At 37.3% G+C, this 22,275-nt stretch overlaps 1 protein-coding gene across 2 annotated transcripts in view; it reads right to left on the minus strand.

Annotated features, from left to right (window-relative positions):
* Window positions 1-22,275, minus strand: part of disc1 (disrupted in schizophrenia 1) — a 59,801-nt gene that overhangs the window by 25,442 nt on the left and 12,084 nt on the right. For both annotated transcript variants that reach the window (XM_023327800.1, XM_023327801.1), the window contains exons 7-9: window positions 14,740-14,794; window positions 11,733-11,835; window positions 11,365-11,553 (exon numbers count right to left, since the gene is read on the minus strand). In XM_023327800.1, coding sequence (XP_023183568.1) covers window positions 11,365-11,553; window positions 11,733-11,835; window positions 14,740-14,794 — 347 coding nt within the window. The remainder of the gene's footprint in view (window positions 1-11,364; window positions 11,554-11,732; window positions 11,836-14,739; window positions 14,795-22,275) is intronic.

Here is a 22,275-nt window from a genome sequence, read left to right on the forward strand (position 1 = left end):
GGTTTGAGTTATAATTGTATCATTGTCTTGATGATGGTTATTAGACAGCTTCAGCTCAAGGATGTGACAGGCTCGGGGCCAGGCTCAGCGGGGAGAAAAGGAAATGTCTTGGAGAAAGTGGCTGTGACACACACTTCCACACACCCACTAAAACAGATTACTGAAATAACTCCGAGCTGGAGACAGTAGGGCTATTTACGAGGAGGCGTAAGTAAAGAAGCGAATCTCTCCCTAAAGTTTTTCATCTATAGTAACTAAATCTGATTAACAGAGTCAGGCCTGTGAAGGCTTTTGTGTGTGTGCAGGTGATCCAGACAGCTCACTTGCCACCCATCACCTAATTGCAGCGTTGCAGAGATCCTGTCCCACCTGACAGAGTCTCTCTTGTCAGATTCCATTCATGCCAACCCCGTTAAGCAGCCTGCAACGGGATAGCTGCTGAATAATGCATGCAGACATGAAGCCTGACGCTGGATGGCACAGAGCATGCACATGCAAAATGACAAAGCAGGCTCTTCATGAGACAAAACTCGATTCAGAAAATTGTTTACAACCAGATACATATCAAAGGAGTCACAGATCCAACGGTTTACTTAAAGACTGTTTACGTAAATATGTTAGGATAGATTTATGGTCTATATGAAACATTTCTATTGTATTTGTTGCACAAAATCATTCTTAGATAATAAGATTTTAGTCAGTATTGCCCATCTGGAGCTCCCCCAATTTGACGTTTACACTCGCAGATGAAAATGGCTGCAAACAGATACACAATTATACAGCCATACATCTTTGAAAAGCATTCTTGTTGCACAACCAACAAGAATGCAGCAAGGGGTTTCTGAACAATAAGTGAATAACAAAACATGTATGCCACTGTGCAGCGCATACATCGGTAAAACCTACTGACCAAAAGTGCTGGAGTTCTACTGGTGTTGCTAGGTAACGGCGCTGGGCTTGGCTGGGGTTCCTAGGTAACGCTTCAGTGGCCATTGAATGAGGGAGGTTTTTGAAATAGTTCATTTTCCAGACACCATAAAGTTTCAAGTAAGTAAAATTGTATTTCTATAGCATCTTTCACAGATATATAGATCACAAAGTGCTTCACAGGACAATTCAAACAAAAATAACAACAAAAAAACAATTATAAAAACCCTCCGGTCTGAATAAAAATGTCTTTAGTTGTTTCTTCTTTCTTAAAGAAATATGTCCCCATTTGACTCAAAGACATCATGGTTCTAGATGAAGCTAAAAGATGAATGTATTTAGGAACCTGGCCGTGGATGCCCTTCAAAGTTAAAATCAAAATTTTAAAATTAACCTTCACAGGAACCCAGTGCAGGGAGGCGAGAACAGGAGTTATGGGCGCTTATTTACTTATTGCCAAAAAAACGGCTGGGTGTTTTCTTTTTTCAAGCATTTGGGCTGTTTCTGGTAGCAGTAGGAACCCAAATGGAAGCACAAAAACATGCAAAATGCAAATTTTGCATAATAACTTCTTTCAAAAATCCCTCCCCATGTTTACACTCTGTGCATGACCCTGTCTCCTTGGCAACCAGTTGGGTTAGAGAGCTGTTATTTGGGGAAAAACTATTCTCCCCTAATAGAACCCCCTCCCCTCATTCCTTCTCCCCCCGCTGCGCGCACCGGGCGATGTTACCACTTTCTGTACGTCTGCGGGAGGCTGCCGTCGTTGGCAGGCCATGCGGATAAAATCAGCACTAAAGAGGGAGGCACTCGGCTACTCGGCGACACGCGCAGCGGTGTGTTTCTGGTTCTGAAGGAACTCCACAAAGCCACTCAGAGAGAGAGAAAGGCTGCATTGGAAATTCATGAGCTCTGGTTGCCGTCGCCCCCAGTGATCCCAGCAGGCGTCAGACATCGCTGATTGCTGCCAAGGGCCCCGGCCAAACTGGGAAGAGGTCGTTCGTTCAGAACACAAACAAAACCGGGATGCTTCTGAGAGATCAGGAGAATGAGCTGCACTCAGGTTGTTGCATCCTAATGATGAACAGAGCCGTAACAGAGTTAAACTTCTTTGCTCTTTATCATGAAGCACAAACTTACCCATTCTTTTGGTAAAATGGTTTCAAATCAGTAGGAATGGATGGAGACCATCCACAGTTTTTAAGTTGAATTTGGATCTGGACTTTAACTAGACCACTGTAACACATTAATTATGCTTTCATCCACTATTTCTCAGGTTGTATTTTCAAAGGTTGTTGACCTGCAGGAAAGTAAAACTCTACTTTAGTCCCAAATCTATTGTAATACACTGTAAAACATTGGAGCCAAATTTAGTTGCTTTAATTTCTGAGTTAAAACCAAAACAGTTTTTTTGTTGCATTTTCAGGCAGCAGGTTAACTTTCGCTATCAAATTAAACCACTTTCAAATGTTTTGCTGTGTAATAATTTCTCTTCCAAACATTTTATTTAGAACGTTTGATGCTGCTGATGTTGAAAAGAGTTTTCTCCCATACATGGCATTTTTTATATTAATCTGACCTCTTCCACATGTTTGCTGTGTCTTGGACTTTTCTGCCTCTTCACAGTTTTGCACTACCTTCATTTGGTCAATCACATAAAAAATCCAATAAAATACATCGAGATGAAACAGTAAATGTGTATGAATGCTTGTGCAAAGTATTGTGAGTCAACCTGCTATCATTAGCATATAAATCTGTAATATAAGCATCTAGACATCTTTTTTGACTTAAATTTAATTATGCTTTACATTTTTCACTGCTTTGTAGGAACACAAGCAACAGTAGTCTTAATTTTTTGACATAAATTAACTTGCCAAACTAGTACAGATGATATGTCTGGATAACAATGTAAGAAAGAGTATGTAAGACTTCATAAATGAGCGGAGCTGTGATTAATGCGTTTCAGCTCAGTTCAGGATATTTGGGAGCAGAAGCACTGCGGGTTGCACTAACGCTCAGTCAGCACATGCAGACATGTTGAATGATTGTATACGAACGTCACAGCAGGATAGCTGAGAGGGGAAACGACCTGCAGGCGGATATCTGACAGACAACCAATAAATTGTGATGTTCCAGCGCTGGTCTGCACAAATGTGCAACACTTTGTCCAAAAATAGTTCAATTCTTCGGCTTTGGGTGTAATCTTGAAACACTCTCCCTGCTATTGTCTATCCTGTTCCACCTCTGTTAGCAGAGTGAAATCAAAAATCGACTGCTGCAGGCTGCCAAGAGTCTGGGAATGGAAACTCTCCCCCAAATATGTAGTGAGAAACACTGAAAACTCTCCACCTGCTCACAATCCTGCCCCATTAATCTCACATCTTATTATTTCTCTGGCTTCCTTCGGGAAATCCAAGCTAATTCACTCTCTCAAAATAAAGTTTTTTTTCTGAATTTGGCACAGTCACTCTCCCCAGGAAAATTTCTGCCTACACAGAACCAGGAGTTTATTTATACTTTAACAGATAAGTCACTTTTATTATTATTTATTTACAATTTAAATGCAACTGATAAGAAATATCCATTCTCAGTAATGTATGAAATGCCTTATTTAATTAAATATGGAAATCAACGATTACATTTTGAATTCCTTTGTATTCATAATCAATAGTTTAAATTCAACAATAAAACCTCTTATGACGTAATGTATCATAAAATTATTTTACCTGTGACTCAAAAAACCTCTGATTGATCAATCAATCAATGGGAAACTGAAATGGTTACTTTAATGGATCGGGTTTTTTGCCAGATGGACGGATGGATAGATAGATATTTTTATTGCTCATTACCACATTATTTATGTAAATAATAAATTATTAAATTGTCACAACTGTGGAAAAAATTACTTATGATTTTAAACAAGTTCAGACTCTAATAACATTGTCGTTTGATAATTTTATTACATATTTTCAATTTCTTTAAGCAAATTTTTTTTTCATTTGTCCAATAATTTGTCTATACATTTATGACACTCAATAGATTTTTTTGTTTAATTTTTAATTTATTAGTATTGAGTAACTGGTCAAAATATCAATCATTTAATATTCCAAAATTACATATTAAGTTAAATATTAAGTTACGTGGAAATTTTGGTATTTTAAGGACAAAAATGACAATAATCCATATAAGTAACAATAAAAAGTTATCCGGTGTGTGTCGTCTTGTTTAAGTGGCAGATGTTTTATGGTTTAGCATTTAACTTTTGACGTATGAAGTGGTTTGACAATAATCATAAACCTCCTTTAGTTCTGACACGATCCATTACTCCACATGCAGAATCACCTCCGTGCAGCATCCTGTCTAAACCTACAGCAGAAATAGATTTATTTTTTGCTCAAACTGTCTCAGTCATTCAAAAGCTCTTTAGGAGAAGAGCCATCATATGTTCCACCATGTACTCACCAGGAGCACCCTGAAAGAAGAAGAGGTCATGAATAAATCACGTACGTCCTCGCCTTCTCTAGTGCCACAGAAGCATGTGGGGAATTGCATTTGTTAAATGACGTGGACTGACAGCATTGTGATGTGCACTTCAGCTGCTTAAGCCGAGTTTGACCTGGATAGGTTGCAAAATCCCGCACCAGCAGAGTCACACTGTGTCAAAATGGACTTTAAACAGCTACTGTACTGCCACTTTATAACATAAAAACCACATAAAAAGTGTTTGTATCTTACTTTAATTACTAGCCAACCCCTTCCTAAGACACAGCTGCAGAATTCACAGCTTTAGTTTCTCAACAAAGGTCTCATTTTCATTCAGTAATTTATCTTTACAACCAGTGACGTAAACTCTTAAATGCACTTGATTAACTGAATTTATACATTTCACCGAGAGCAAAGTTGAGTGGTAACTAGTTACATTTACATGAGTAACTTTTACTGGAGTAAAATTTCTGGATTCTCTACTTCACTGAATGAAAAACAAAAAATTTTAAACTAAAAATTCACCCAATAAAGACACACACTTGCAGTTTTTGCTCAAATTTGTTAAGAAAAACTGATTTGGAAAAATTTTCTTTTGCCTGATTTTGTTACTTTTTGTTACTTATATGAATTTTCGTCCTTAAAATACCAAAATTTCCACTTAACTTTATATTTTAGTCCGTCTGATTATGCAATTTATAAATATTAAATGATTGACAATTTGATGGGTTACTCATTATTTGAATAGAGTCTTTACAAATAACTTCTTGGCTGGCTACATTTCACTTTTAACTCTAGTAAAACATGTTCAATTCGAGTTCAAATTCAAAAATACTTTATTGATCCCAAAGAGAAATTAAATATTTGAAGTATCATTACTATATCTTGAGTACTGCAAAACAGCTACCAGATATAAAGGGGGCAACTATTTCTGCTGTTACCAGGATGTTGTGCCAATATAAAAAAATTCAGATCAGAGACTCACTTTATGTCACATATTGTTTAATCTCCACCCCAAATTGTCTAATTTGACTAAGTTCAGCTTAAAAAAAGAAAGAGTAGCTTCTCTTATACATCTTGCCAAAAGCTTTTATAAAGAAAAATGTCAAAAGTGTGGGATGCCTCTGGTTTCTCTTGACTCCACTAATCTGGCTTTTATGGAAGAGCTGAAATACTAAAACCATTACTAGAAAACCTGTATAGATTTTCTAGAAGACAAGGCAACAATCTACTGCAAAAATTAAACTTTCTGCCCAATATGCAAAAATCTGTGTGCTGAAAAACTAAAGCTGACCTTAAAGTATTATGTGTTTTCCAGCCACTTTACAGCAGAATAAAGTAAATATATTACCTTCAGTTATTATAAAAATGCTATGTTTCAAATTTGACTTCATAATTTAATGCCTCCTTCTCTTTAAGGGCTGCAACAGAACAGCTTAGATTTTAAAAAAATTGAGTTAGAATGGCCTAGTCAAACTCCAACCCTAAATCCAATTGAATATTTGTGGTAAGATGTTAAAATGTATGTTTTTTAATTTAATCTGAATGATAGAGAGAAGATTTAAGGCAAAAAATTAAATTGACTCAGGAGTCAAATACATTTTTCTAAACAGAAAAGTGGTGGTAAACAAATATTTTGTTCTTGGTTATGTATGTCCTACTGATTGCTATTTATTCTTGTTTTTAAAAAACCTGTTTGAAATAAATAAATTAGTTCAAATTTTAAAAAAGAAAACTAGGCATAATTTTCTTTCCAATTTACAGTCCTGTACTACTTTATGTTATTCTATTACATAAAATCCCCTAAAATACATAAAGAAACTTTCATAGTCGACTTAATTGTATTAAACTGGAGGCCATTTAAAATGTTTTTATAAGAACACTCCAAAATAAATAAAAAAGAAAGCACTCCAAGTTCAAAAACCCCCATTCTGAGGGTCATTTACTCATCTTTTCCAGCCTTTCAATTATTTATTTGTAAATTTAGCATCGCTAGCGCCCTCAGCAGGGAATCAAACCTTCAATTTGGTATTCATCAACACTCAACGCCAGCAGCAATTAGGGACCTAATGGCTCCCCGGCCAGCAGCTCCAATATGCCGAAGTGGCGAACGAATGCATGACTCCATTATCTGAACTATATGTTCCTCCAGAGCTTAGGTGAAGACAAAAAGCTTTTCCACAATGAAACGTATGGTTTTCTTGTCAGGGGAGACGACAAGAATCAACCACAAATGCTCCAGTTAGCAAAAGCTCAGCCATCTAGATGTTGACAGTAATTCCTAATCCAGTCCACATAAAGAACAGCAACGTGCCGTTTGCTATCAGTTACCAGTCAGGGTGTGCCAACCTGCTTATTACCAAACAGGATGACAATTTAATGAATCCCTTTCCTTGGTGTCTGTAACATTTTGTGCCCGTAGCGCTCACACCCACTTAAGCATTTGATCAGAACACACACCCAGCCATTAACTCGCCGTTTTCTTTGTGATGTAACACCCACCTGACTGCTTCTCCTTTGTTTGGCCGCAGAATTATCATGTCACTGGTTTTCCCCAGCCTGTTTGTCTAAGATCTGCACTGTAATGCACTGAAGCTGGGCAAGTCTTTGTTGCTCAATGTGGATCAGGGTTGTGAATGCAACCGGGACGAGTATTTTGGGCTCCAGAAATCACAGCGTGAGTCTGAATTTTATGCATTGGTGAAAGGAATTGACAAAATTAAGCGATAATAGTTGATTTGAATATCTTTGAAGCAGGAATACCCCATGAAAAAGAGGATGCAATTCATCCTGAATGAAATCTTACAACAAAAGGGTGCCCCCTACTGACAGGAAAGGGTGCAGCCAGACAAAACAAAAGAACTAACCACACATTAATTTATGGAGATGTTAAACATTTATATTTGATGTGTGACTTTAATCTTTAGGTTTCCAGGAGAACCCAGATCTACAGCTGCTGTTCTCCGCTCTGCTCTCTCGTCTCTGCGCCTCAGAGAGAGCGAAGTGATCTTTTTTTAGAAAATCTGTCTGACTGATGGACTACAGAGAGCAGCACTGCAGGTGGTGCCGTCAAAACCCATTTAAATCTCTGCCAGCGCCAGCGTGCCGAATCAATATCCCCAACCCTAAAAAGTAAGCCCCGTATTTATGCAGCGTTCGGGGTCTGTGATCTGGACGCAGACTGTCCGATCGCTGATGCATCATGTGTGCACCGGGGGACTCCAAGGTAACAGGCTCAGCATCATCCACCGCCACCGCCACTGCCTCCCCTTCTTCCTCTGCCAACTCTCAGGTTTGGAGAAAAGTCACTGATGTCCTCACAGTGTGTGGCAGCATTTAAAGAGTTTTCATGACTCGCATTTGAATTTTGCTTTTGAAAGACAAAGAAAGATCCTTTAAAAAACAAGTTTTCTTTTACCTGCAGGCAGTTAAAAAAAGATCTATGGTGGTTATTTTTAAGCTTGCATGCAGTTATTCATATTTATGCATTAAAATGGTTATAGAACATAACCATTAACAGCTTTAAAAACTGATAATACACACTACCTGCTCTGCATGAAGCAACAGAAATGTTTCTTTAATAAGTGTTCTTGTCAAAGAAAAGAAACACGAAAAAATATGAGAAAACTCAAGGATAAAAAGGAATTTATAAGGATGCACATGGAAATAGACTGAACTTAGCTTTTTTAGTCATATCAACCACCATCAACTATTTCATAAACCAAAATTCAGAGCAGTTATTCATAGATTTCTTGGTTAAACTGTTGCATGTTTGCATAATTATTCCTTCTGCTGTCAGTTGGAGAGATTTGTGCAGTCTTTTTTACGTTTGGTCAGTAGTTACAATGCGTAACCGTGACAACAAGGTATTGTTTTTGCAACTTGGATCCTTTAAATAAAGGATCTCTGTCCCTAAATCCCAGTGGACTTAAAAAATTAAGCTCTCTGGATGCAGAGGAGGGCCAAAGAGCAGAGAGATTAGGGCCGGATTTCTAACCAAACGGTGCTCTGAAGTGGAGCGGCAAAAGCAAATGAGGTGGATTAGTAGTGCTTACCAACAACTGATGATGTCATTGGTGTAATATTAGTGTGAAATGTTGCCTTTACTGACTGGACAGTCATGAAACTGTGATACAGTGGCACTCTTCAGTCAGAAGCGCTTTCAGATTTGTTGGAAGACTTGCAACTACCAAAAATCCTTATTGAGGTATTTTGGTGCAAAAGTATTTGTGCATTGCAACTGTTGAAGCTGAAGTGTTTTTTTCAGTCTTTCATAAAAACGAAACAAAAATGAAACCTCTACAAATTCTGACAAACAAGTACACAAATGAAGTTTTTTGAGTCACCCGTTAAATACAATCTTACAGTTTTGCCTTGAATGATCCAAAGCAAATGACGCAAAACAAATCCACATGCCTGGAAAAAAACAACTTGTAAAGATTTCTTTATCACTCAGAGAAGCAAGACTCCTGATTCACCTTCACAAATTCTCTGAGTTACAAGAGAAATATTGCACCAGAAATATCTCCATAGATACTTTCTGCATCATCATCTGTTATAACATTTAGTTTCTCTTTGGGATAAATAAAGTCTTTTTGAATTTAACTGAACTGACCTGGGGTTGAGTGCCTTGCTTTGAAGCACATCAACAAGATATTACAAAGAAATCTGGAATCCAACCAGATCTTGTTTTGCATTTATATTTGAAACACAAACAGAAATAAACATTATCCACACAAACATGGATTTTATTCTTAGTATTATTCAGTTTATGATGAGGCAAACAGCTTTGCTTTTCGAACCACTCAATGCTATATTTGTCAAGTGAAGAAACTAAAAAAAAAGTATTTGAAAATATTTCTGACATTAATACCTTCTTATTTTTGAGCAAGACTGTTGGAAAATGTCTGCAAGCGACATTAGAAAGAACTAAATTACCTCATAGTTTACCAAACAGTTTTCTTGATTGTCCAATATCTTAAATGAAATGAATGTTAATAGTTGTAACAAGTAATAACATTTCAGCAAATGTACTTAGGCAGCTATCTGAGGCAGAAATATGTTTTGAAATGGTAAACAAATGGAAGTGGAAAGAAAAAAATATAAAGTAATAATATCTTAAGTGTCAATGTGATTTTGTGTGCAGGCAAAAGCTTCAGAATGTAAGAAAGACTAACTAAGCCTGAATCAACTTAGTTAAAATTCACTTTTAACTAAATCTTTATTTGTTCAGAACATTTTTGTTAATCACTCAGCAGCAAGTTAGTTGCTTTCAATTCAACAAAAGTCTGAGAAAGTAGGCTTAGCTACTCCTTCCCGTCTTATAAGTAGATTCTTTCCTGGCACCAAACTCTTCTGAATTGTTCCAAATTTAACTTAAAATTTAAATTAATGAAGTTAAACTTTTAATTAAGTTTTTAAAGGATCTACATGAAGGAGCAAACAACATCTCTACTGTTATTATGTTACAGAAAGCCTCATCTGTCAGTCTGAAAGCAAAAAAGATTTAAGCAGCAACATTTCCTGAATGATCATTAAATATTCATCTAGAAAGAGCAAAATTTAAAAATTAAATTAATTTTGGGGGCATCAATAATTTCTATGATAATGTTTTTATGCACACAGAGTGAGAATTTGACTTTTTATGCAAAAAAAAAGTTTCACAAAACCACTAAATCTTTTATGCTGTGAACTTTATAAAGTTGTTATGTAATGGTGTAACTGTAAGTCACTGGCAGGATTTATGCAAAACAAAGATTTGCCTTTTTCACATTGCAAATAGATACTGTATGTATAGAGACAGTCATGGAGCATTACTAATTTTTGTTTAATTGCGGTATTTTGCATCTATTTATATGAAGGAGTGAAAACACAAAACTACTTGTATTTTATATGGTGGAATAAAATGAAATACAGATTCACAGACTTAATTTTCTTAAAATATAGCTGAACACGCAGTGAATAGGTTCAAATATTTAACACAATTCTTTTTTTTTAAAAAAAGAGACTGTTGCATTATTCAATTTTGATGATGCAATGTACATAAAGTTAAAGGAGCGAAGCAAATCAAGTTTTAAAAGGAAATCGTTTCATTTGATTTAGTTCTATATGATGGAATATGCAGAAAGAATAAAATTATTGCTTTAATTGCATATTTAGTAGGGGTGCACCGATTACCAATGTTTAAAAATCAGCTGATTCTGATTTTTTTGTCTGAAGTGTTGCCAAATATAGCAAGAAATTTACTGAATTGGCAACAGCGGGGTGAAGATTGTTATCTGCAAACGTTGGAAAATGATCTGGTCTGTCGGTCAAACCTCTCTAGAAGAGGACAGTGGTTGATATTTAGACCTTATATGCAGATAAAATCGGTGGAGAAGATCGGCTTCACATTTAAGCATCAGCTGATCACCAATCTTTCAAGATTAAGGAAATCGGGACCAATTTATTGACGCACCTTGAGCATTTGTGTGTCATTTTTTGAGAAGTAACAAAGTAATTAACGTTCATCAGCCAAAATATGTCGCCAACGACACATTTTTACAAGCCAGCTTTGCGGTACCGTAACTCTGCAATACTTTCCTCCATCTGAAAAATTTCAACGGTTTCTGAAAGGCGAGACGTTGTGCTTTCCAGCCGATGTTGAGTTATTACGGTAATTTCACTCCCACAATTGCAGGGAGTTTGTTTTACTTCAGTTTAATCTGATGAAATACCATTTTAACAGACAGTAGATTGTAAATAACTGTTAGATATAGAAAGTTCCAGTTGTTATGGAGAAATGGGCAAACATATTTACTCACAGGACATTTAAAGAAAATATCCAGGCAGAGATTTGAGACTTAGGCCTAGTGACGAATTGCTTTTGAAAATAAGTAGTTGGTAAAGTAGCTGGATTACTTTCTTGGGAAAGTAATTATTAATCAGTATTTCCAGGTAACCGGCAGTGCTCACCATGCAAGGCCTCCCTGTGCTCCAGCTCCAGCATGAGCTGCTGCCGCTGCTCCTTCATCCTGGCCAGCTCCTGGCTGCTGCCCGAGCTGAGGCTGTGCAGCCGCCTGGCCAGCACCTCCAGGCGGTCCCGCTCCAGGTACACCGCCTTCATCTCCGCCTTCAGCTCCTTGGCACAGCCGAAGTCATTACCTGCACGGGCGCACCACAGGAGGACATTACACTTTCACCGCCCATTAATGAGCTTTTTCATCATTAATGGCGTAATTAAGTGCGGCTAATGGTAAGCCGCCATTCAAGTAAATGGGGTAAATAAAGGATGTGTAATGTAGCAGGGATGTTTTTTGGGGTGGAGCTGAGTGGAAAGTTACCAGATATGGCCGCCAGTTTGGCTTCATGCAGAGCCAAGAGCTGCGTTTCAGTCTCGCTGACTTTCCTCCTTAGGCTGCTGCCCAGCCTCTGACTCATGACCACCTGGGGATAAAACGGAGAAGATGATGGAAAGTAGAAAGTGGGGGGATGGTGCTAACTAGCAAAACCTTTGCGGGCACATGTATCCCACAGGACGCAATGCTCATTTCCTCCTCTGCCTCCATTCTGCGGGTGCATTTGCATCCTTCTGTGCTCGCCCTGCTTGGAATATGCAGCTGTGAATCAACATTGAACGTGTTACCTGTCTGTAACCTTTAGAAAGAACAAAACAGGGTGGGACAGCGGTATGAGGAATCTCTATGAAAGATATCATTAGAAGGTCAGAGAGAAAAGGAAGCTGAATGTCAGCGGCTGATGGAGATGCGGCCTCTGAGGATTCTGGCCTCCATCTGCTCTCACTCGCTACATCCGTTAAACCTCTGCTTCACTGTGACCAAAGCCGAATACGGTGCTCAGAAAAGCATTTAGGCCCTAACGGATTTCCTCTGACAAATATTAGCTTAGAAAACTCAAAAGGCAGTTATTAAGTTATGATTATGAGGAAGGAGTAATTCCCCTGGATGTGCCAACAAGTCACTGTGGAGAAACTTTGGCCCACTCTTCTTTGCAGAATTGTTTTAAGGTCACACTGGAAAGGTTTTGAGTGTAACCAGCTTGTTTTTTTTAGTAATATAGTTCTTGGCTTGCTGGTGAGCTTCAAATCACCTACAATACGTGTCAAACTCAAAGCCTGGGGGCCAAACTTTCTACAGTTTCACCCTCTAGACTCAAGATAATATTTCTGTGCTTAAATGTTATTTTAGCAATCAAATCAAAGCCGTTTTTATCCGTCGACTCCCAGATTATATCAATAAGGTTTTTGTGTCTATTCCTTCAATAGTTCTTGGTGCAGCGCCACCACAGGCAATGGGGGGGGGGACAGGTTTTTCAGTTAGTTTGAGTCATTTAACACAGTATAGTGTGAATGCGAACTACAGTCCTGAAAATTTAACAAATGTTGCAATTTTGATCCCCAATCGAACAGAGTCATTTTGATGTGAACATGGTTTTCCTGAGTATGCGCACGCATAACACTGATCTTTGTGTGGACATGTCCGGCGGTCAATAACTCTTTAATACTGATGATAAAGTACCACTTACACCAACAGATTATTTCACTTATTACAAGACATTTTCCCATAAGTCAAATAATCTGCCAGTGGAGCCAGTATTTCACATCAATTTTAAGGAATTATTTACTCAAAACAAGTTCCAATATGTGTTTGAAACGTTACTTTTTAGTTAGTTTGTCTTATTCCAAGTGTACTAAGAAACTAGACCAGAAATATTTGGCATATTTGGTGTAGTACTGTATTATTGCCACAATGAACCTCCTGTTTTTACAACTCGAACTGGATATTCTGACTCCTTTTCTTCCTGAATCCGACACAGTTTTCTGAGAGGATGTCGTCCTGATTGGTATTTCAAAGGCAGAACATCTCCTGGGAGTTTTCCTCGCACAGAAATCCAGCAAAACAGGCTTGAATAATATAATTTCACACAGTCTACGAACTGGAAACAACTTTGGAGTGCCTTTCAAACTGTAATAATTCTAACATTTGTGATTTAATTTCCAAAACATGCAGCTCTTTGCTAGTTGTTGTTGCAAAAAAATGTCAATGGAGAGAAGCCAGGGTTACTTTCATGCCTGCAATCGTTTTGTCACAGCAGGTGTGCCATTTTCAACATGATGGATATTTCATTTAAGAAGCAAACTTTCTATTTCCAACACAACAATGGTAACCGGGGTAGAAGCGTCTCTTTGTGAAGAGCTTCTAGGTTTCTTTGAAGTGCAGCTTCAGCATCAACCAGCGATTTGATGATGGGTTTCTGAAGGACAGTGTGACGGGAGAAAAACGCTTCACATAGAAAAGTCTGACACCTCTTCCTGTCCTGAAACCATTCAAAGTTATTGGTTTCTCCTTGCTTTAGTTGACCAAATAGTCACACAGAAGCACCACTATTGACCCTTTGCACGTGACGTCGGTCTCTCTTCTCCCCTCCAAACTTGGAAAAACATTTCTACATAATCACACTTGTTCTATAAACTGCTGGTAAAAGTTTCATATCAATAGGACAATAGACAGGGGATGCAGATATTGGCAGGCTCAGAAATTAAAATCCATCTCCTCCTATATTAATAGACTGGACAGTTAAGGGTGATATCAAATTTTCAACATAATGGGCCTCTGTTTTGTCATGCGTTAAACTATTATGGTGTTAAAAGAAAAAGCGGGAAACTGCAAACCATTAGTGGAGAACATATTCATCAGACATTGACTAAAATGTTCGACTCAGATGTCTCAATAAAAGTATCAAAACTATATTTATTTCAATTCATCTGCGAAATAAAACCCACCGGTTCAGCGCTTACATGGTTAAGAAACATAATAACGCTACAAATATCTTTATAAGTTGCCTCTTCTGTTATATTTCAGTCCGTTTTCTCATCAATCTGCAAGAGTTTAGAGCAATGCGCATTCACGCGGCAGGCCAAGCGTTTCTCGGCATAACACTGTCCCTCACTTCCAACGTCCATCATGGCACCTTGAAAGATTAAGTGACGTAGTTGCAAAGGTACCGACCAGATTCCCAACGTTTCCTTTGTTCTCATTTTTATTTCTTATACTTTTAGTCCTTTTTTCCCTTGGAGAAACAATGAATCAGGGGAGAATTTATTCGAAATGGCATATCCTGCTGCTTCTGACTCCAGCACACAACTGAGGAAATCACTGCCTTGTCAGGTCAAAAAGAGTAGATAACAAAACCAACTCTGACATCCGTACACATTGTGAGCACACAGACATTGACACAAGACATATGTCGTCTATTTTAACTCACAACTCATTAGTTTTTCATTCACATTCAGTCAATCCTGGTTAGCTCAAGGAAGGAAAATCAGCTTACCTTGGCTGTAGCTTCCTTCATGGAAAGGTTCAGCGCCTGTTCCTGTTCCTGGAGTCTGCACAAAATGTGTAGGGATACAAATAAATAGTTTTCTTTTCTCAATTAAATAAATCTAGACTGTGAAATTTAGGAAATAGCTTGCTGTTTACAATTTTGGATATCATTTTAGGTTGATTCAAATTGAGTTTATGATGCTAAAGACCATAACAAGTCTTGAAAGAAAATCAGTCCCACATCATGACAGTTCCTCCACTGTACTTAACAGTGGACATAGGGCACTTTTTTGCATTTTCATCCTTTCTTTTACACCAGAATCATCTTTAGTCTTCGTATAGCTCAATCATTATCTCTTCAAGCTAACGAATGCGGCTTTCATCAGATTTAGGCCTGAACTCTGTATTGTCAAGACATCAGATGTGTCAAGCTGAAGCATGCCAAGACAGGAAAGATAATTGAACCATCAGAAGTGTCAATGGTTCTGAGATGAACGGGTTTGACAGGGATCTCGGCCGCTGGTATGATTTGTTCAACAACAAAGAAGAGGTGCGTATTTTTTGACTTATATTTGATGTACGTTGCCAATGTAAGTTGCTGGTTTGCTTTGGTTTCCCATTTCTAATGGTGAAAGCCTGGAAGATGAACTTGAGTCTTTGTCCAGTCTGTTGTCACAGTCCTAATTGTTTTTTAATTTTTTAATTAAACTGGTAACTTTCGGCAGCAATTCCACAACTTATATGGATTATCTTTCCCATTTTGAGGAGTGGCTAAGACAAATGGATTTCTGTGTCATGTCATTCTTAATCCAGGGAATTTGGAAGACATGAATTGCTGATTTAAAATTTGTGTGCCTGTTTATTAGCTTGATAACTGGAACTTAAAATTACCGGGAAAAAAAAAAAAAACTTAAAGTGGTTTCATTAATTTGGTGGGAAACATTTTTCTAACATGGGTGTTTTATTTCCAAACAAAAGTAATTTTACTAAATTTTGTGTTTTTGAGCATGAGTGTGATTTTCACACATCTTCACCACAGCTGCCTATAAGTGTGTTTTCGTTAGTGCGTCCATTTGAATCGAGTGTTTACATGATTCTGTCAAATCTGAAGGGTAAAGGTCACATTGATTATACGTCTCTAAACATGCAAACAGGACAAATATGCAAGGTGACATTATATGGTGACAGAGGTATAAATTAATTAGAACATGAGGAAAATGGAGCATAAAATCCATTAAGCACAACACAGTCACCTTGAGGAAGTCCCAGCTTTCTCATATCACAAAAATCTGTTGTGCCCTTTGCATGTTATTCAAGCTGATGTTCCAAAATAATCATCCGTTGGACAACAACTTTTTTATGAATACTCTAATCTGCCGCCATTAGAAATACCTCAACATGAAAAAGGAGAGCTCAGAGTTAGTCGTGTGGGTATCCAATCGGAAACCATGATTTCAATCAGATAAATGTGTTGCATTTGTGGTGGCGATGTGTCAGGTATCAAATTATTGCCCTGATGGTGGGTCACACCGGCAGAACGCGATAAGTACAATTTACATGTCTTTGTAACGAGTGTCAAGACAGAGGGGCTTTCCGCAGGGTTGCTTCGCAAGCTATTAACTTCTGAGGATGAGATGCAAAGTAATCATTAGCATCTGAGAAAAACCATTAAAATTCAAAGCAGCAGCAAGCAGGTGTGAGGGAAGAAGGCTGGCGGCACAGAGGATGCTTTGGATAAAAATAAATAAATAAAATAAAGTACTTGGTGCTGCTTAATGCATTCTCACTCAGCCTGAAAAATAAATTATTCTTCAGGTCTCACCCAACTGTTGCCTGTCTTTTAGTTTTGCTGTGCCTGCATGAAAATGTAGATGTTTGTTGTTGTTGTTGTTGTTGTTGTTTTTTATTTATTTATTTTTATTATTTTAATAGAGAACATTATCAAATATTTCTGTCAGATTTTCAGATTTGGTTTAATGCCAATGTGAGTTTCTCAGAATAATCACAATTTTACACTGTTATCCTTTGCTGTATTTTCTACAGCTAAATACCACAAAATGCCCAGTAAAACTACCATAAGACATCTTTACAAGTAGTTACTGTAATTTGCATTGCATTATGGGTATAGTACATAGTATTACAGTAACTTACTGTATGTTTTGAATTTGCAGTAATTTACTGTTTACACATTACAGTAGTGGTACTGTACTTATAATATACAGTAAGAATTATATTTGATTCCCAACGGTCATCATACACTGTTAGCCTTTGCTGTATTTTTTACAGTTAAATACCACAAAATGCCCAGTAAAACTACCATAAATAGGGTGACCATATTTTCAGTTGGGAAAACCAGGACACGTTGTAGCGAGGGGGGGGGGGGTCTGAAAGCGGGGAAACTCTTTTGTAAATAGTAGGTAAACATACATTTGCGCTTTGGTATGTTGTTGGCGTACTGACAGCCACGCTATCTATCTTCTGATTAAGAACAGGGCTGCCCGCACTGACGCGGCTCAGGGATTACGTCACACGCAGGGCCGTGCGCAGTGCCCTAGTGCCTGTAAATTTAATGGTCCAATGAAGGTAATTTAAAAAACTTGACATTTCCTCACTTTCTAAAAAAAAAACCCGGGACGCCCGGGACAGGACGTGAAATACGGACATGTCCCGGGAAATACGTACGTTTGGTCACCCTACCATAAGACATCTTTACAAGTAGTTACTGTAGTTTGCATTGCATTATGGGTAAAGTACATAGTATTACAGTAACTTACTGTATGTTTTGAAGTTGCAGTAATTTACTGTTTACACATTACAGTAGTGGTACTGTACTTATAATATACAGTAAGAATTATATTTGATTTCCAACGGTCATCATAGCTGCTTCATCGTGGTTCCCTGTTTCTGTATTTTTACTCCTTTAGTGGTTAACATATTTTTAAGGCAGAAAGAGAGCATGTACTTTTGATTTTTTCACATCCTAGCTAACATTAACATGCAGTTTATCTAGCTACGTCATCAAGAGTGGCTTCGCTTCCAACTGTTTTCTGATGACGTTTGTTTTAAACTCCGAAGCTTTTTCTCTCCAAGTGCAGCTCTGTCTCCGTGCTGTGGGCTCACACTGCTTCAGCTCTTCAAGACAGGTAAAAAACCACTTCTTAGAAAACTGTTTGAAGCCAAAACCTAGTCTGGAAATGTACATTTTAGATGGAGTTAACGTAGCTTATAGCATCATGCTATAACTTAGCATTATAGCATGAGCTGGTTTGTGCTGGTTAGCCTGGTAAAATAACGTTACCTTTACGTTACTAACTCTGGTGTTTTATATAACTGGCATATTGCAACGTTATAAGTTACGTGTCTGTAAATAAGGTGAAAGAAAGGAAAATATGATGTTGTTATTTTTTGAGCTGGTTCGGAATTAACGTTAGCTAAGGTGCTAATTTTACCGTTGAAGGTTTTAGCTTGACTTTTGCCGCTTAATCTTCCTCGGGCGGCTTTGGGTTGAGATGAGCTCAGTGCTGAGTGTCTGTTAGCATTGTTGTTACATCCTTTGTGGAACAATATAACCTTAACTAATAATTGATCCTCCCCCCGCCCCCTTTTTTTGTTACATCTAATGACTGTTCATTTGTTTAAACCATGATCTTGCAAATGTTAAAAGTGCAGATTAGCTACGTAGGTCAGCAAGGATGAATTTCTAACATTGTTCTTTTTTTTTCTTTTCTTCAGATGACTTTTTTTTTAACTCCCAAGCTTTTTCCCTCCAAATGGCTGTGCAGTTCTGTCCTGCTGACTGCTAACATAGCTTCATCTCTTCAAAAGACAAGACAACAGGTAAAAAGACAGCTCTTCAAACATATTTGAATCCACAAAATAGTCTGGAAATGTAGAGGAGCAGCTAACCTAATCTATAACTTTGAGCTTGCTACAGCTGGTTAGCCTGCAAAAGTACCATTACATCTCCAACATAGTGTATAAGAGTCTGTAAATGAGGACAAAGGTGAAAAAAATTAAAGTAGTTTCTGTTATTTTTTGAGTTTGTTCAGCCACAGTGGCAGGTGGACAAAAAAGTTAATTTCCAACCCTGGTTACATATAAGGACTGTTCACATGTTTAAACCATGCTCCTGCAAATTTAAGGTTAAGTCAGTACTAACAGGTGCAACTACGTACAGGTGTAAATTCTGCAGCATTTGTACTTCAGAATTTACAGAATTTTGTAGTCATGTGAAGAAACATCAACACACAGTTAATTATCGGTTTGCATGTGGAATAGAGCAATGTCCTGCTTCCTTCAGAACATTTTCTGCATTCAGGTCCCACATGCACAGGAGTCACCGCCATAGCAGAAGTCAGACTGAACACTTGTGGAACTGTACTTGTGGAATGTAATGCTTTAAAAAATGCATTTAGCCCCACAAACTGTCATTCACATCCACTGTTTCAGAGTGGTAGCAGGATGTAGGGGTAAAGTCTAGTCTAGTCTCCGGGATGAGGTTCTCAAAAACCTGTTTTAATCTGGGTGAACTGGCCCTTTAAATATAAATTACTACCAGTAATTCATATTTAAGAGAGTATTCCTTTTATGTTTTAAAGGTATCTTCCACCAAGATGTCTGTTGAAATGGAAATGACCTTACCCACTACACCAAGGGTAATCATGCTTGGTAAGAGGAATATTTTCTATCACTATAATTTTTTCGTAGCAATGTATGTAATTGTTATGGTAGTCTGTACTTTTACTCACTAGCGTTAGCCTGACAAGGGTTTGTCTATTTTAGGAAATAGCTCGATGTCTGCAACCCGGTGGATGGTCAGTATGGAGGAGAAGGTATTTTTCCAGCCTGAGCAACTACATGACTTTGCCAGCGTCCTTGCTGTCTTTTTTGGGTCATATTATGTCTTCAATCTGGAGTATTAGGAGTCAGCATCCACCACGCTGGAGATGATACAACGGCAAGTACTCTACACCAAGCCATTTATGAATTAAATTTAATGACAGTTTGACTGATGATGAAGAACCATAGCTGATTGCTGTATTGTACGTCTTCATTAAAAAATACAATTAATATATTTTATTTCTGTTAAAAGATTCTTTGTGAGGATCAATCCAGATGTTGGTACCAAATGCACAGCCAAAGTCGGTACAAGCCGCAAGACGGGAAGTCTTGTCAAGAGGAAAGTAGTCAGTGTCAACTCCCAGATCACCACCTTCTTCCAACAACTTGCTGAATTTGAATGGAGGACTTCCAACTAGGTAAGTATTTTACCAAATGTAAATGTTTATTATTTTGTTGTCTTTTCCTCCTATCTTGCATGCTCTGACTTTACTTTAGCCTTTTTAATATGATTTTAATGATTATTTATAAATGGCATGTGATTCCTACACAATAGCCCTTTAGAGTAGCCTGCATCTTTTCTGTGTCTGTGGTAAAAAGTGGATGTCGCTGCATCTCTTAATAAATCACAGAAATGTATAAGTGTGTAGTCGTTTAAGTGTGGTGTATTTTTATACTATGCAGTTTTCAGTTTATTAGGCACACCTTTGCAGTAATCCGTCAGCACCAACAAAATGACTAAAAAGATTGTTGTACTTCATCGTCCCCTTGGGGACATTTGTAGGACGCAATCTTTTGAATTACTGAAGACTGACTGACTGCTTTTGCCATAAACAATCCAAAAACCTGAAGTGAAGCCAGTCCTGCTCATTCTTTATGCAGCTTCTATTATCACTTCAGTCCAATTGATTTTTTTAAACAAATTATCAACTTAATGCTGCTTTATGACAAAGATTTTATGCATGTGAACATTGTCACTTCAGCTAAATTTGTCAACTTCCTGTCAATTTGAAAATGTAGATAACTTCCTGACCATCTCATGACCTCCCACATTGTCTGTCTTATTCTTTACAGTTCAGCTTCCACAAGATGGATCCCACTGATTTTGTTTGACAAATGGAATAAAAGTTCTTCTGATGTAGGAAATGTGTTCTATGGTTTTGTTGTTTTACAGCACATTATATTGTATTGTGACATTGTTTTTTATGACATTGCGAATATGTAAATGGATTTTATTTCTACAAATCTGCTGAAAATAAATACCTGTTATTCACAGTACTTGGACTAAAATTTCTTTTATGAAATTTTTCGGTTTATGGTAAAATATTCTTATCTTAAAGAAATGTAAACTTTAATTTACAGTAAAACTCTGACATTATGTTGTGAAACAAGTTTACAGTAGACCAGCTTTACTATAAAATACAATTACTGTATTATACTAGAAACTACATTTACAGTAATGCAGTTATAACTGTAAAGCACACTCACAGTAAAAATTAACTGTGAAATATCATAACAGTAAAGGTACTGTAGAATGGTAATTACAGTAACTTACTGGCAACACTGTTGCCAGTAAGGGTACTGTTGCCTTACTGGCAACAGTGTTGCCAGTAAGAGTACTGTAGAATGGTAATTACAGTAACTTACTGGCAACAGTGTTGCCAGTAAGAGTACTGTAGAATGGTAATTACAGTAACTTACTGGCAACAGTGTTGCCAGTAAGAGTACTGTAGAATGGTAATTACAGTAACTTACTGGCAACACTGTTGCCAGTAAGGGTACTGTAGAATGGTAATTACAGTAACTTGCTGGCAACAGTGTTGCCAGTAAGTTACTGTAAAATTACAATAAAAGGTCTAACAGTGTACCTTTTTGAGGGAAAAATCAACCTGACTATGATATTTATTTGGTTAGAGAAAAAAATTGAAATAAAACAAATAAAATCTCCTCCAAATAAGCCATTCTAGATGTGAGAAATCTTGTAAGACAACAAAGAGGAAAGTACAAGTGCAGCTTGTTTTGTCAGCGACATTCACAGCTCTCTAGTGTCCCCTAAAGGCAGACTAGAAGTACTGCAGTTACCCCCTGATTAGATCATTTTTAGATTAACATATTTGCATGTGCATGCTTGTTATTTACTTATATTCAGTCATATTGAATTACTTGCATCACTCTTAGGTATATATATATATTTTATAAACTTTATCTCTTATGGTTATATTTATATTATTAATATTTAACATCTTAGATTGTGTAGCTTGTCAACGAATAAGCAATTTCCCCTTGGGGACCAATAAGGTGTATTCTATTCTATTCTATTTCATAATAATTGTTTATGCTTAATGAAAAAAGCAAGAGTTATTCAAAAACTTTGTTCTGATGTGAATCTATAATTTTTTTTAATGCTGCATTAAGTTATATAATTGCACATATATGAATGATATTTTGTGTTTCTGAACGCTGCAGCATGATGCTGTCAACACCAGTCTTACAAACTTCCAGGAGAAAAACCTACTAACTGCAGCAAAAGACGAACATCGATAAATTGACATATTTGTGGTTGTAATGTGACTAAATTTGAAAAGAAGGATTTTCTAGTCACTGTATTTCCGCTTCAGCTATTCTGAAATACAAGTTTCATTATTTTGTTAGGAACATTTGATTAAATGGTTGAAATAGTTTTTTGAAGCACAGATAATTACTG

The sequence above is a fragment of the Xiphophorus maculatus genome, chromosome 22, assembly GCF_002775205.1.
Source record: "Xiphophorus maculatus strain JP 163 A chromosome 22, X_maculatus-5.0-male, whole genome shotgun sequence".
Classification (NCBI taxonomy): domain Eukaryota; kingdom Metazoa; phylum Chordata; class Actinopteri; order Cyprinodontiformes; family Poeciliidae; genus Xiphophorus; species Xiphophorus maculatus.